The 13470-nt window shown below is 49.0% G+C and overlaps 1 protein-coding gene across 1 annotated transcript in view; it reads left to right on the forward strand.

Moving 5' to 3' along the window:
* OXSR1 (oxidative stress responsive kinase 1) overlaps window positions 1–13470 on the forward strand; it is an 81839-nt gene that overhangs the window by 25682 nt on the left and 42687 nt on the right. The window contains exon 4 of the mRNA XM_035316363.1: window positions 8754–8895. Within this exon, the coding sequence (XP_035172254.1) occupies window positions 8754–8895 (142 nt within the window). The remainder of the gene's footprint in view (window positions 1–8753; window positions 8896–13470) is intronic.

Below are 13470 nucleotides of genomic sequence, written 5' to 3' on the forward strand. Positions count from 1 at the left end.
GGGTTTATAATGACCCGTGTGCTCGTCTGTCATTAAGCAATACCTCTCCTTTCCTTGGAGGGACACTTAACGGGCAGGTCATTAAAGACAGGATTGCTGGCTGTGCGTAGAAAAGAATCCCTTGCCAATTCAGTGCAAATAATTTTGGTATAAAAAGTGTCTGTGCAAGGCTTTCCCGACAAGAAGTAGCATTTCGGGGGTGCAGGACAGACAGCAGCAACGTTCTCGACCTTTTTTGGGAGGATACACAGCCTCCTTGAAGAAAAAGTGCAACGTTTTCATAGTGGTTTTCTGTTGGAACCAAGTCAGGGTTAGGCTAACCCTTGATCCTCCAGAAGCTGCTTCTGCCTCCCCTCGCTTTGGCGTCTCTTTTTTTCTTTGGCTCTAGCTGGGAAGAAAAAAATCAGGCTTTGCGGTGCCTTGATAATGAAAAGATGGCCCGTGAAGGTAAAGATCGGACTGGAAAATTGCTGGGAAACCATCAGAGCGCCAAGCTCTTGGTGGTGCGAGAAGACCTGGCTGTCCGTACGAGTCACCTTGAGCAGGCTTCTGCATTGTACGGGCGGGTGTTTGACCCCTGTGCACACGTGGCCCTAACCGGAGTGGTGCTTTAAAGCAGTCCTGCCAGATCTCACTTCTTGTTGCCCATGTTGAAGACCAGGGCCATTCGATAAAAGGCCGGCTAATTTCTCACTTAAAGTGAAACATCTGGGGGCCGGGGGAACGGCTAAAGGAGATTTTGGAGTGTGACCTGTTAGGTTTTATGCAGGAAGGTTTCCTGAGAGAGCTTTCCCAGCCTTTTTTCACCTTGGACTCTTTTCATGGCTGTACTTCAGACAAGTTATAGAGGACAGTCCTGAGGATGGGGCAGGAAACTGTAATTTTTTTTTGGAGCTTTCTGACCATTCACTGACCATTTGGAGCTTTTCCCATTCACTTCTAATGAGACTCTTTCCTGTTGTTTTTGGGTCGGGTGATTTATGTCACGAGAGATGCTTTAAAAACTGCTTCTCATTCCTTTCGGCTTACTGCTTATCAGGAATAAATTGGCTGGTTTTGCGGTCCTCCGTCATCCAGTGGGAAAAACAATGATCTGAATTTCTCAACAGGAAAAAACTTTGGCTATTTTTTATGAACCCGATAGGGGGGGGAAAAAAAAAGAGGGTGGAGCCTAACTCTTTGATTCCATCTGACTATTCATAGAGCCTGGGCTGAGGTTTGTACATCCAAGTAGGCACATATCAGATCTGTTTTGATGATCGTACTGCGTCTTGATTGTGGTTTCGTACTTGGGATTTTTTTCTGGGTAAAAGTTGAGAATCCTACCGCTTCTCTCCCATCAGTGTCAATCGATGCTGGCGTGTGTTTTCAGGCTGCAAATAGCTTTGCTTACATGGATGTTACTGCTTTGATAAACAGTCCTGAAGGCAAGGCTCTTTCTGTTGTTCTGAGTGTAGTTGAATTTATTTTCTGGGTACAGTCAATTTGTTGAAATCTTAACCTAGTCGTACACGCAAATATTTCAGAAATATCTTTAAGGGAAGGTATCCAACGAATCCAGAGAGCAGCTGTCCCTGAAACTCAGCTATTTATCTCCGTTGGCAAGCTCAGTGCTGGTGGAAGGTGCTGTTTGCCGTCTTTGAAAGCCACCAGCAGCAGAGGTGCAGTACTGGTGAGCTGTTAGGGAGCAGCACACGAGAGCTGCTGATCTGCACCGGGTCCGAGTCAGGCTGCTTGAGGTTACTGCCCAAAGCAGCCGACGTGACGCTGACGCAGAAGAGCAGGGCGGCTGTTCCTGATGGCAGAAACGGGGCTGTGACACGCAGCTGGCGCTGATAAGAGGTGCTGGTGTGCCCGGCTACTCCGACACCCGCTTTCAGATCTGGCAACGTGAGCCTGAGACAGATCTGTGGAGTTCTCTGCTGCTTGTTCCCTTCAGCAGAAATCGCAGCCCCTTTCTTCCGATGACGAAACTGTTTTTCAGGGATCTAAGCTTAGCCATGTCATCTTGGCACCCTGGCCTTTTGGTCCGATGTTGCTCCAAGCTAAACCCCAACGGATATTTCTGGACGACTGCTGACCTGCTCTTTGCCTCGCTGACATTCCCGTGTCACGGATTTCATTCGTGCCTTTTAAAGCTATCCGATGCCCAGTCCCGCTCTCCAGCTCCCGGGGCTTTTTTATTAGGAAGAGGAGCAGCTGTCCTGTTGTTCTTGTGCTTTTTCTGCCCGTGACCTGTTTGTTCCTCTACATTCTCCCTGGTTTCAAGAGCTCTCAGCTAACAGGTGACCCACGGCTGTGGCTAACTCCACAAAACAGTTGCTCAGAAGAAACTGCCGTCTGTGATGGCTGCTGCATCGCACAGCAACTTTTACTGTCCTAGTCTAAATCAGAGGAGGCCCCCCCAAATATTTTCAAACTGTAAATTTTTTAAATCCTGAAAAGTTTCCAGACAGGGCCCTTGGATCTTCTGCCTTCCTGAAGGCTCCTCATTAAATCTGCTCAGGAGATTATTGTACTGGAACAGTCGAACCTTGCCTTTTTCCCAAAGTTGAAGATTATCTCATCAGCCTCTTATTCCAGCCTTTCATCTTGGTGATGTGATGAAGTGCCTGGCCAGCAGGTCAGCCAGCCAGGCCGAAAGGGAGGGTATGACAAGTCCTGTCTCCCTGGTGGGAAGACCTAAGACATCTCGTCCTCCTTCTGCCACGTTAATCTCTGATCCTAACGCGCTGCTGGAATTAGGAGGGGCCAGGCCAAAGCCACAGGTTCTTAGAAATCCTCGTGTTTCTGTTGAATTATTTTGTGAGGGGAGAGCCACGCTATTCTGAGTCCCTCTGGAGGGCTTTTAATTTGTGTCTCTACAAATAAATCTCAAACCATTAAGAATGGGATAAGGCAGGAGGCTGGAGGGACTGTATACGATTACAGGACGTGGAGCTTGTATAGATCCGTTGCCATTCCTAGCTATAATAAGAAAAACGTGAAAAATTAGTATGTTCACTTCATTTTCTTCAGATTTTTGCCTCTAAATGTCTCCGGCCTGACTGCAGTAAGCTGTCTTGCCCCCTTGTTGCAATATCTTGCTTCCTGCCTTCATGTTGTCGTCCCCCTCATACATCCACACAAGTGCTCTAGAGGGAAAAGGGGCAAGAGGTGGAAGTTCCCTGAACCGTCTCCCTCTGATACGGTTTATCCGGGACTAAGAAGAAACTTCAAAAATGAGAAAACCTCAGGAAACTGCATCGGTGTCTTCCTTTGCTTTGTGTAACTTGTTCTTCCCTTTCCTTTCGAGCTCCTTTGCTGCGTCTGTCCTCTTCGGCCGCAGAGCTGCTGGACGCAGGCGGCTGTTCTTCCTTCTTGAGCGTTTTCTTCCTCGCTTTGTCAGAGGCTGACAAGGTGCAGATTGAATTCTTGGCTCACCGAAACCACTGCCTTCTGCTGAGAGGTCTTAAAGAAGTAGCAACGAACCTCGCTAGCGCCCAGAGCTCAAAGGGTACGGACGCTGAACACCTTCAGTTCTGGGGCAGATCTCGTTTCTCCCGAAATCAGGTGGTGAAACACCAGGGCTGTTTCCCAGCCTATTTGTGCCAGGCCTTTGAATGGCAGATAACGTCTGAATTAGCATCACTCGCGGGCCTTTGGGTTGGGAACGTCAGCGTTAGGTTTGGTGGTTCTGCCTGCCAGCCAAGTGTAAAGGAGGAGGTTTCTTCTGCGTGTGACTTGTCCTGCATCCGTCCCGTTGCTGGGGTTATAGTGTCAGATGTGCTTCCCGCAGCAACAGGCTCTGCTAGACATTTCTTTTGCCTCTGGGGGCATGTAAATCCCAGCGATGTAATCCTCCCGCTTTTATCTTCGATCTTGTTCCGAGCGAGCTTTCCTCTCTGCTCAGGTTTTCATCTCTCTCTCCAGCGCTTTGCCCCAGCCCTGCGTGCCGAAGCATTGAATGGGAAGGCTGAGGAGCGTCACGCGGTGCTTCCTTTCTCTCCCAAGGAGGAAGATGAGGAGCAGGCTCCCTAAATTCTTCCCCGTGCCTGCTGATGTGGGCGAGGCTGAAGAAAGGCGCCCTGCATTTGGAGCAGGAAGCGGCGCTGATGTTTGCGGTGGCTTGCTGGCGAAAGCGAATCAGTGCAACAATGAGAACTTCTTACCCCAAGGGTGCGATTACACGCGAGTTTTCTCCAGCAGCAGAGCTGGTTTTAGAAGTTCCTGGCTGCTCGTTCTCCGCCCTGCCTGGAAAACTGGATTACCAGTCATCGCCGCGATCTCATTTACAGTATGGCTTCGTGAGCAGATGCACTGGCACAACAGGGGAGGTGGTGAGCTGCTGTTCTGGAACTTGTTAAAAGCTCTTTTTGCTGCTCAGCCGAACACTGGAGTAGCACATAGTACAGGGCGTGTGTAGAAGGAGACAAATTTACTGGGTACGTGTGTGGGGTGCGGGACAGGGCTGTATTCACTCGGGTTCAGACAGCCCATTGGGAAGGCTCTGCCTGATCTTACTGCACGAGGGCATCGCCCTCTTAGAAATTTAGAGGTTTGCTCGCAGGTTTCTTGTGTCTTCGTTGCTCAGATACTGCTGTCGTGGGTGGAAATGAACCGTTTGCTTCCGGAAATTAGAAACTGCCTGCTGAGGATGAAGCCAGAGCTAATCAGCTGTTTCCTAGCCGTGCCAAAAAGGGCAAGGCACGCTGCGGAGCTTCCCGTTCTTCGGTCCTGGGGGAAACTGTGATGGGGGATTTGTTCCCTTCCTGCAGCTGGACAGGCATCGTCTGACCCCTCTGCGCCAGCTCTGACGGAGCAGGAAGGGCTCCAGAATAACTCCCTCCCTGCAGGTCTGTCTTTAACCCCTAGACGTTCCCGTAAGGCGACGAAACCCAACCTGTAAGGCGACATATGGCGAGCTCCCTCGTGATTCCCGCTGTCATTAGCAGATTTCGGAGCCGGGCCTTGTTAGTTTGAGCGGAAAACCACCTCACTTCCAACTGCTGTACGGTTTGCACTTGGAGACTGTAGTTCCGAAGCAGACCTTACAGGGTTGGCGGCACAACGCTGAGGCACTTCAACAATGAATGGCCAAGAACACAAAATGTTTTATCACGTCGCGTGATATCTTGTAGGCTTCCTGTCGGTGTGCTGCTCGGCGTGCACTCGAGAGGCAGGAACTTGTTTATAGCCGCATTTTTTTCCACATCAATCTCTAAACGCCTTCTTTCCTCTGCGTGCTCTTGGACGTTGGGATCAGTTGCTCATCACCAGGCTTCTTTAAACATCCTTATTAACGGCGGCCTTGTTTGTGTTTACGTTTAGGCTCCACTTCTGGCTCTTCCCGCAGTCTTGTTTGGTCTTTTCCTGACGTGCTTCCCCTTCTGGGCTTGGAATAGCTTTCCAGGCAGCCTCAGCCAGACTTCGCTTCTTTTCTCTCCCAGCTTAAGGTTAAAAAAAAAAGACGTTCTAGTGGATTTTTGTCCTTACAAACGTTGTTAGAACTGTTCTCTGATATCCGTAGCGTGTGCCTTATTTCCAATGTCAACCTTCTCTTCTGGCCACTCGATTCTGGGAGCTGTTTGCTTGCAGATTGTCCGACCCCGCTGCGTACGCGGAGCACAAATCCATACCGAAACTACATTTCAGCAGAGGTGCAGCAAAGTTCAGGTGTGCTCTTGCCTTCCCCAGGTCCTCTTTGAAGCTGGTTGGGAAGCTGGCTCAGAAACCGGCACTATCCGGAATCGTGCTGCTGTTTTGAAGCAGGATGATGGATTTGTAAAGCACGTGCCTTTGGGTAGATCTCAGCTCGGTTCCAGCTCAGCTGAATGTTCCCAGTTAATTTCGAGCAGCTAACGTACGGCTGGACTGGGAACAGGCCAGTTTGTGCAAAGCACTCCTTTTTTTTTTTCCTATCAGGCTGAGGGTCGGGCTCCAGGCTGAGGGTCGGGCTCCAGGCTACTGTCTCGTGTTGGAGTGTAACGCAGCTGGTGAAAGTGAGAAAATTTGCCTAAGCAATCAAGGAGGTGTCACCAAGGGTACCACACGCTTAACCGAGGTGCCTGGGAGTGACTCTGCCTGGAATATTTCAGGCTGATGCTGAAATACAAAGCCAACCTTACAGTAGCAACTGTTTTCCTCAGTAGTGAAATCCCCGTGACTTTGTCTTTGAGTAGCTCCGCGTTCAGTTGTGGTTTTCTCTTTGGGGTATTCGCTCACACCACAGCAGCTTCCTGAACCACAACGTCACAAGATTTCTAACGCTGCCCGCAGCAGCGTGTGGAAGTGAAGCTTGGCTCCGTTCTTCGTATCCCACTGCGCTGCCTTTTCCAAGGTTGCCTTTCATTCTGGAGGCAGCTCCGACCTCCCCATCTACTGATCTGTGTCTTGGGAGAAATACAACACCGTGTTGTGACGCCAGGAGCAGAACTGTTCTTTTTTAACACGTGTAAACAAAACGAGGATGATCCCTCCAACGCTTTGTTCACCAGGAAGGTGGCTCTTGGCCGTTCTGCTGCTCCCTGAGCTCGGCACTTTGCTGACAGCCTCGGTGCTGTTTTCCTTTCCGTCGAAGACTGGCGAGTTCCTGCGCTCTTTTTGAGCATCACAATGGGAAAAAGTGCATTTTGAGAAACGTGCTGGAAGTGGCAGACCGGACTAGAAGCAGCTGCACAGGATGGGTGTGAATCAGCTGTTGCCCTTTACAGAGGCATCGCGTTGTGTGTGTGCCCTGTTGTCTTTTTTTCTTCCCCTTTCCCTCTCCCACTCCTTTTTCTGGCCTAAGTACAACCTCTGACTTGGCTAACACAGGATTTTTGACTAAACAATTTTCAGCACCTCCCCATGTTCCCCGAACCCCTCGCAGGAGAAGGGAAATGTTTTTGAACCAAGTCTGCTGACAGCGTCGTGGGTGGGAAGAGGACAAAAGGAGTACGTGAAGAACCGCATATTTTCACTGGACTTCTACACAAGCGATGGTTTGTTCCCTTGATAAAGGCACATTTCAGAGGGAAAACCTGAACAAGAGGAGGGGTTTGGGTGGTTTTTCCGTAGGTGTCACAAAAATTCGTGTCCAAAATAAGAGCATCGGGGCTTGCAAGCACATCCTTTTAAAACAGGGTTACGTGACAGGCTGAATCCCAGGTGAGTCCCCGTGGTGTCCACGAGGGTCCTTGTTTTAGCCAGTGGAACTAAAAAGTGAGATTTCAGTGAAGGAGCACGTGGGGTGTTACGGGCTCCTCCAGGAGAGAAAATCTGCCTCCTACCTGAGAAGCCTGGCACGTTGAAAACAACCTGAATTAAGGCTGGGTAAAACCTTCGGCTGATTAAGACCCGAGCCAAAACTAGCTGAAGACGAGCGGTTCTGTGCTTAGATGGGATAAAGGAAGGCGAAGGAAGAGCATTCTTGCATAAAATGTTGGGGGCATGTTGTGCAACTGGACTTCTCTATTTTATTTATTTATTTTCTGCTTTGTTAGTGGCTGCTCGGTCATGTCTTCTGCAAATCCCATCAGCCAAGTGAAGTTTTTTTGGGATGAAGAAGCTGCAGGTGCCGTTCAGGGGAGCAGCAAGTGATCAGACCAGCTTCACTGCTGACACACGAGGGCTACCAGCATCTTCCCCTGCTCCCAGATGTGTCCTCCCTTCTTCTTATCCTCCTTTTCCTTTCTGTTGGCCCTGACACTCATCTCCTCAAGGATTATGCTCACTACCAACCAAACATAGCATTTAATTTTTTCTCCCCTTCTCAGTGCAGTTTTCGGTACTGCTAACGTGACTTTGTGCCCGTATCTTTAAAGATCCTAGTACTTATTATCCGGTGATGAAACCACATAAACTCAAGTCTGAGGGCGCTAACTAGCACACGCCTGGCAAACAAGCTGAGACATCCTGTGCTGGAGCAGAAGGAGCAATAAAATCAAGCTCCGTATGTGCATCTAGACTGAAGATGATCCTCTCAAAGAACCCAGTACCCAATATATCATGAAAATGGGACCTGGCAGGAGAGACATGTTCCTGGTCAGTGATTCCATTTGTTCCTGGCCGCAGCTCCGGGAGGTGGTTTACTCTATCAAGCGTGGTTTGTCATGCAGGGTGACGTAATTCACACCACGGCTGGGAGAAAAACTAAAGGCTGATGTTTCTAGGGACGGGTCTAAGCTATCCCAATGTTGTCTGCAGTGAAGAAGTGACTCACAGTCAGGATTCAGTCCCATTTGTTCTCTATTATAATTATTTCCACTTTTTTTTTTCTTAGGGCAGTGCTGTCCCTTAACACACTAATTTTTTCTTGCTGTTCCTCTGCATCGGGTTTATGAGAGCTCAGAACGAGTCTAATTTTATCAAGCTTGTCGCCTTCTGCTTGTGAGTCCTGGCAGCCCCCTGCTTTTTCCATTTCCCCCTCCTGCTTCTCCAGTACTAAAACAGCTGTAGCATCAGGATCTACTTTCAAATCCTTCCAAGAGGTCTGTGTGCGTACACGTTGCGTTTTGGCTTGTTCAAAGAACCTCTCAGGCACTCGTGGTCGCAGGGTGTTTCCAGCCCACCGTGAGGATCTGCTCTTCTTTAAGGCTCGTTCGTGAGCATAAGGCTTGCGTTGCTGCCTCTGCTCTCCTGCAGGAAATGCTGCAGCTACGGACTGATCCTCACCATTGTTGCTCCCCCTCCCAAGAAATTCCAAGAACTTGGGTACCAAGTGCTTAGGAAGTACACTGAGCTGCAAAGCAGTTCTTCTAGTTCAAGCTAACACGTTTCACTGTTTTCTCTAGGCTCCGTTTTGGATATTATAAAGCACATTGTGGCCAAAGGAGAGCACAAGACCGGTGTCCTGGATGAAGCCTGCATAGCCACAATCCTCAAGGAGGTGCTGGAGGGGCTGGACTACCTGCATAAAAACGGGCAGATCCACAGGTATTTCACATTTCTCATCTTTGTCCTGAAATGGGTGTCACTGGAACAGAGCAGCTGAGCACGTGCAGTCTCACCACGCAGCCAGCTGTTAGGGTACGGAAAGTGGAAAATAAAGAGGGGAGCTTTACTGAAACTCAGAACTTGAATCTCTGCACAGTAACTGCTTCTTTAGGAAAGCCATGAACAGGGTAAGTTTGGGTAAACTTCAAGATACCTGAAGGTCTCGTATAGAAAACCTCTTTGCAAGGGTCAAGATCCAGCCACAGTGAGAAGCTGTTAGAGCTGGAAAAGCTTCAGCCGCTTTTGCTTCTTGCAGTGCTACAAATCACCAAGAGTACCGCGTAAGAAATGTTGGGCAATCCAATAAGGAGCCCTTCGCGCCTGGTTCTTTATTAAGGCTAGCTGCAAGATCAACATGACAAAATTTAAATTTGGGCCATTTTGAGATGGGAACAGAATTAGAAGTGAAAAAGTTACTCTGTAGGTAAAAGCCCGTTAACTAGTGGCCTGGGATTTGAGGGATCGCTGAACCGTGGCTTTCTGTGCTGCTCTGTCATTTGGGAGGTATTTCGGAAGCATGTTTTCGCGTCCCCCGGTGTTTCAAGGTGTGGCGTGCTTTAGAAAGAGAGGATACTAACTCAGTATGTTCTGCCATGAAAACATAATAAAAAAAAATTGCAATCCTAAGTACGCGCTGGAAATAGAACATGCAGCTTGTGGGTAACATGCATCATCCCAGCCCCAGGCTGCGGCTGGGAACAACGGCCTCCTCTTCCCTGGGAATTCGCTGAGCTCGGTCATCTTCTGGTACAGTGCCACGATCAGCACTGCTACCGCTGTGCTGGGCTAAGTTTCAGTCCCCTTGCGAGAGCTGCACAAGAAGAGGTGACTTTTTTTTTTTTTTTGCCCAAACGTTATTTTAAATTAGCAAATCCAAGCGGCGTTAATTTCATAGTTTTGGTCAAACCGACTGGTCTCTGTAGATTGTTTGGGGTTATAAAGAACCAAAAGGCTGGAAACAATTTTGGAGTCGTTCTTTTCCCTGAAAGAGATCTCAGATTTCAGCTTCCAGTCTCCATTAAAGCTCTGATACGAGGAGGCTGGTTGGCTCCACTGCGGGCAGCTTTCACTTCACAGCTCTTTGGCCTAACTGCGTTTTCTAGAAATGACTTGGGGCAGCCTAGGAAGCTAAGCTAATAGAACAACTCGCTTGCTGAGCACGCGGACATTTCTTACCCTTGGCACGACTGATTGACAAAACCCTGTTTATGTGTGACTTCCACTTGATTTGCTTGGCTCATTTGTCTCATGAAACGGGAATAAATATAGGATAAAGCAGCAGTAACGTGCTAAATCTTCATTTTTGGTGAAGATGTCGCGTGGTGATCCCTGTGTTGAAAAGAGAGGTGTTTCTCCACGTGCCTTGCTGTAGCGGAACAGAACTGGTGATGGCGGTGAGGACTGTAGGAAGCATATTCGTGGTTTTCTCCTTCCTGCAGTCAGCAAAAGCGAGATGCTCGCCGAGTTCAAACCGCTTGCTCCGAAGAAGATGTGATTCGTATTGAATCATTCGGCAACGGACTGAATCAAGCTTGCTGCGACTGCTCTTGTCCTGCTTGTCGAAGCGTTTTGCTCTTAGGAAAGAAATCACCGCGGTTGGAGGAGCCACGTTCTTGGTGCAGCTTAAGGCTCCTAGTGTGCATCACCTACTGGGATGTATTTATTGAGGGCGGCTCCTACAGTTACTTGTAGAGTGTTTTATCAGAGCAAGCGTTCAGATTGCTGCTTCACGTGGGAGCACAGAGATCTGGGGAACTTCTTTATGCAGAGAAACCTGGAGAAGTGCTAATGCTCAAGGCACGGAAGGGAAATTGTGTGGGCTTCCTACCTGCGATGGGAGATGGGTTGCTGGTCATTGGCATGAGGCAAGCTCACGTGCCTCTGAGGGAGGAAACACGTTTCCTTAATGGAGTTAATCGTGCTGGCGTGCATTTTATCCAGATGTGTATACGGCACCGGGATAAACACAATTTAAAGCTACACGAGGAGAGGTCCCATCTGCACCGCATATGAATCTCTGTATGTTTTTCCCATTTTCTTAACTCGAGGGGTCATAATACTGGTCCTGCCTGATGGGGAACGCAGGTGGAAGCCTCGCGGTCTTGCCAGAGATGCTCTTGAGAGGAAGTGTTTAAAATAACTGAATTTTGGTCCCCTGGGGCAGCTCAGAGTTTCTGTCTCTCAAGGAAACTGCACCGGGTGATGGCTGAGCTGCAGGACCCAGTGTTTGCAGCACGCCTTGGGCCGAAACGAGGACAGCTTGGAAAGGGCAGAACTGAAGGGCTTCCTTTGAGCAGGGCTCAACAAACCCAAAGCGAGCAGCAATCCAGCAAAGCACAGAGCTCAGCTGGGATCTTTAGTGTCGGGATAATTAACGTCTGGACCTGAATCTTGACCTCAACCAGGGACAGCTTGTTGCTGCTCTAAATCATCCGTCAGACCAGAGGGTCCGTATCTGCTGGTGGAGCTGCTCAATACTTGTGAATTATGTATCGTATTAAATGGGTAAATGAAGTGAACACGTGGAAAACCGGCTTAATGAAACTCTGCTGCTGCTGAATCTTAGCCGGCCTAAGCTCGTCTTGAACTTAATGCCACTTCCAATTACGCTTTGGGGAGCTGGCTTCGCATGGAGGTGTAAATCTCCTGCCTTGGACGGGAGGGTAGTTGGACGGTGTTCTCTGGAGATCAGAAAGCCAAATATGTAGTGAAAGCTGAAATTATAATTTTGTGTTTACTTTCCTAATTAACGGCTGGAGCCCTGAATAGCTGCTGTTCAGCACGCGTTTCCAAAGCGATATTTTTTTGCTTTCATCCTGCAAGGAATGAAAGAAACAGCATGAGGCCTTACGGAAAAGGCAGAGGAGAAAGCAGAATAGGTTTTATTTTCATGAACCAGGTACAAACGATCTCCATCACCCCCTCCCCCATATCTGCACTGCCACCCCAATCTCAGGCTGGCAGCTGTGCCTGCAGCACCACGTCCCTGTGGCAGCTGCTGTGGCCCCGTTGTGGTTTTTGTGCCACCCGGCGATCCCAGGGACAATTTGAAACCCCGGTGACCCTGTTAGGGAGTTAACCACTCTGAAAGCTCCGTGTGAAGCCGTCCTGCAGGACAGACCCTGCTTGGGCACGTTTTGTGAAGACCCCCAGGACCTGTGACACTGCGGGGGGTCGCTGCCAGGCTGATCTCGTCGGGGTGCCTGCAGCAGGTGACACGCAGGGCATGTCGAGGCTCTCCCAGCTCGGGCTCAGATTCCTCCGCGTATTTGGGGTCAGCAGGTACCCAGCGGTTTAATGAAAGGCTTGAAAAGAAAAAAGCAAAAGCAACTAAAGGGGGTTTATTGTTTGAAGGGGCTTGTCAGAGGGAAGTTCAAAGCCTTTCCAAGTGCTGCTCTTTATGGCCAGCTGACAGACGTATCACGCCGATTAACTGCTGCAAGGGCTTCGTGTCTTTCTCCCTATTTTTATCTCTGAGCTTATCTTCTGCCCGTGATTAGCCGTTGTGTAACTGAATATTTCAGTCCAGGTGCAATGATAAATTGCTCGAACGGTTGTATGTTGTCAGATTCTCCTCCTGCAGCGTAATGGACGTGATGCTTGTTTTTCTGTCAAAACAAAAAAGCCGAGGAAGTCCTTTAGGGTTGCATGCACTCGAAATACTGGCGAGGCGGTGATCCAGCTATTCATTTTTTCACTGCTCTACTTTTTTGGGGGTGGAGAGAGGTGCAGCAGCCCGTTTGATATGCTCAGTTAGACCAGCTTGTGCTCCGGTGTGGAACCATTTTTTATTTTTCTTTATTTATTCTTTTAAATCACTTTGGTGAGCACGGGGACAGCAGGGTGCTGCGGCAGCTGTTGGGATGTTGCTTTGAAGAGACCCTGGAAATAATATCCTTGACGTGTTGTTATGGCAGATGTATTAGCTGAGGACTGCTTTGGCACGGGATCAAGACCTCATTGCTTGTTTCTCCTACCTGTATCGGGAGAGTTCCTGAAAAAAAAGCACTGGTGTGTCAGCATATCCCCATCTGCACCGCCAGCCTGCGCGTGTATGGGGTTTTGCAGGAACGCGCCTCCAGCAGAGAGAGTTTGATCTAAGACGAAGGAGCTGATGGATATTTTTTGGCAGCCCTCAACCGTCCTACAGGATTCAAGCTCCATTTTCATGTAGCTGATTAATGCGCTGGTCGTTGTGCTGGCAGATCCTGCGGGAGAACTGGATTTCAGTGTGCCTCGGATTATTTTGACAACCCAAGTACTGTAGCTCTTTGTTTCTGTAGCGAAACCAGAAGAAAACTTCACAGCCCCCCTCCAGCCGGGGCTGTGATCTTATTTTAGGGAGTGTGTTTCAGCAGTGAAATTTGGAAAAGAAAGACTGGGGGATAACGGGATGTGGAGCATTTGGCTTCTCATTGCCAGGCTGATTTTTTATTTTTAAGGAAGGACACCAGTAATTGGGAAACTAACGCTTGTTCAGTCGTGGGAAGGGGATTGCCCTGATCCAAATCACAG

The sequence above is a fragment of the Oxyura jamaicensis genome, chromosome 2 (assembly GCF_011077185.1).
Source record: "Oxyura jamaicensis isolate SHBP4307 breed ruddy duck chromosome 2, BPBGC_Ojam_1.0, whole genome shotgun sequence".
NCBI classification, from domain to species: domain Eukaryota; kingdom Metazoa; phylum Chordata; class Aves; order Anseriformes; family Anatidae; genus Oxyura; species Oxyura jamaicensis.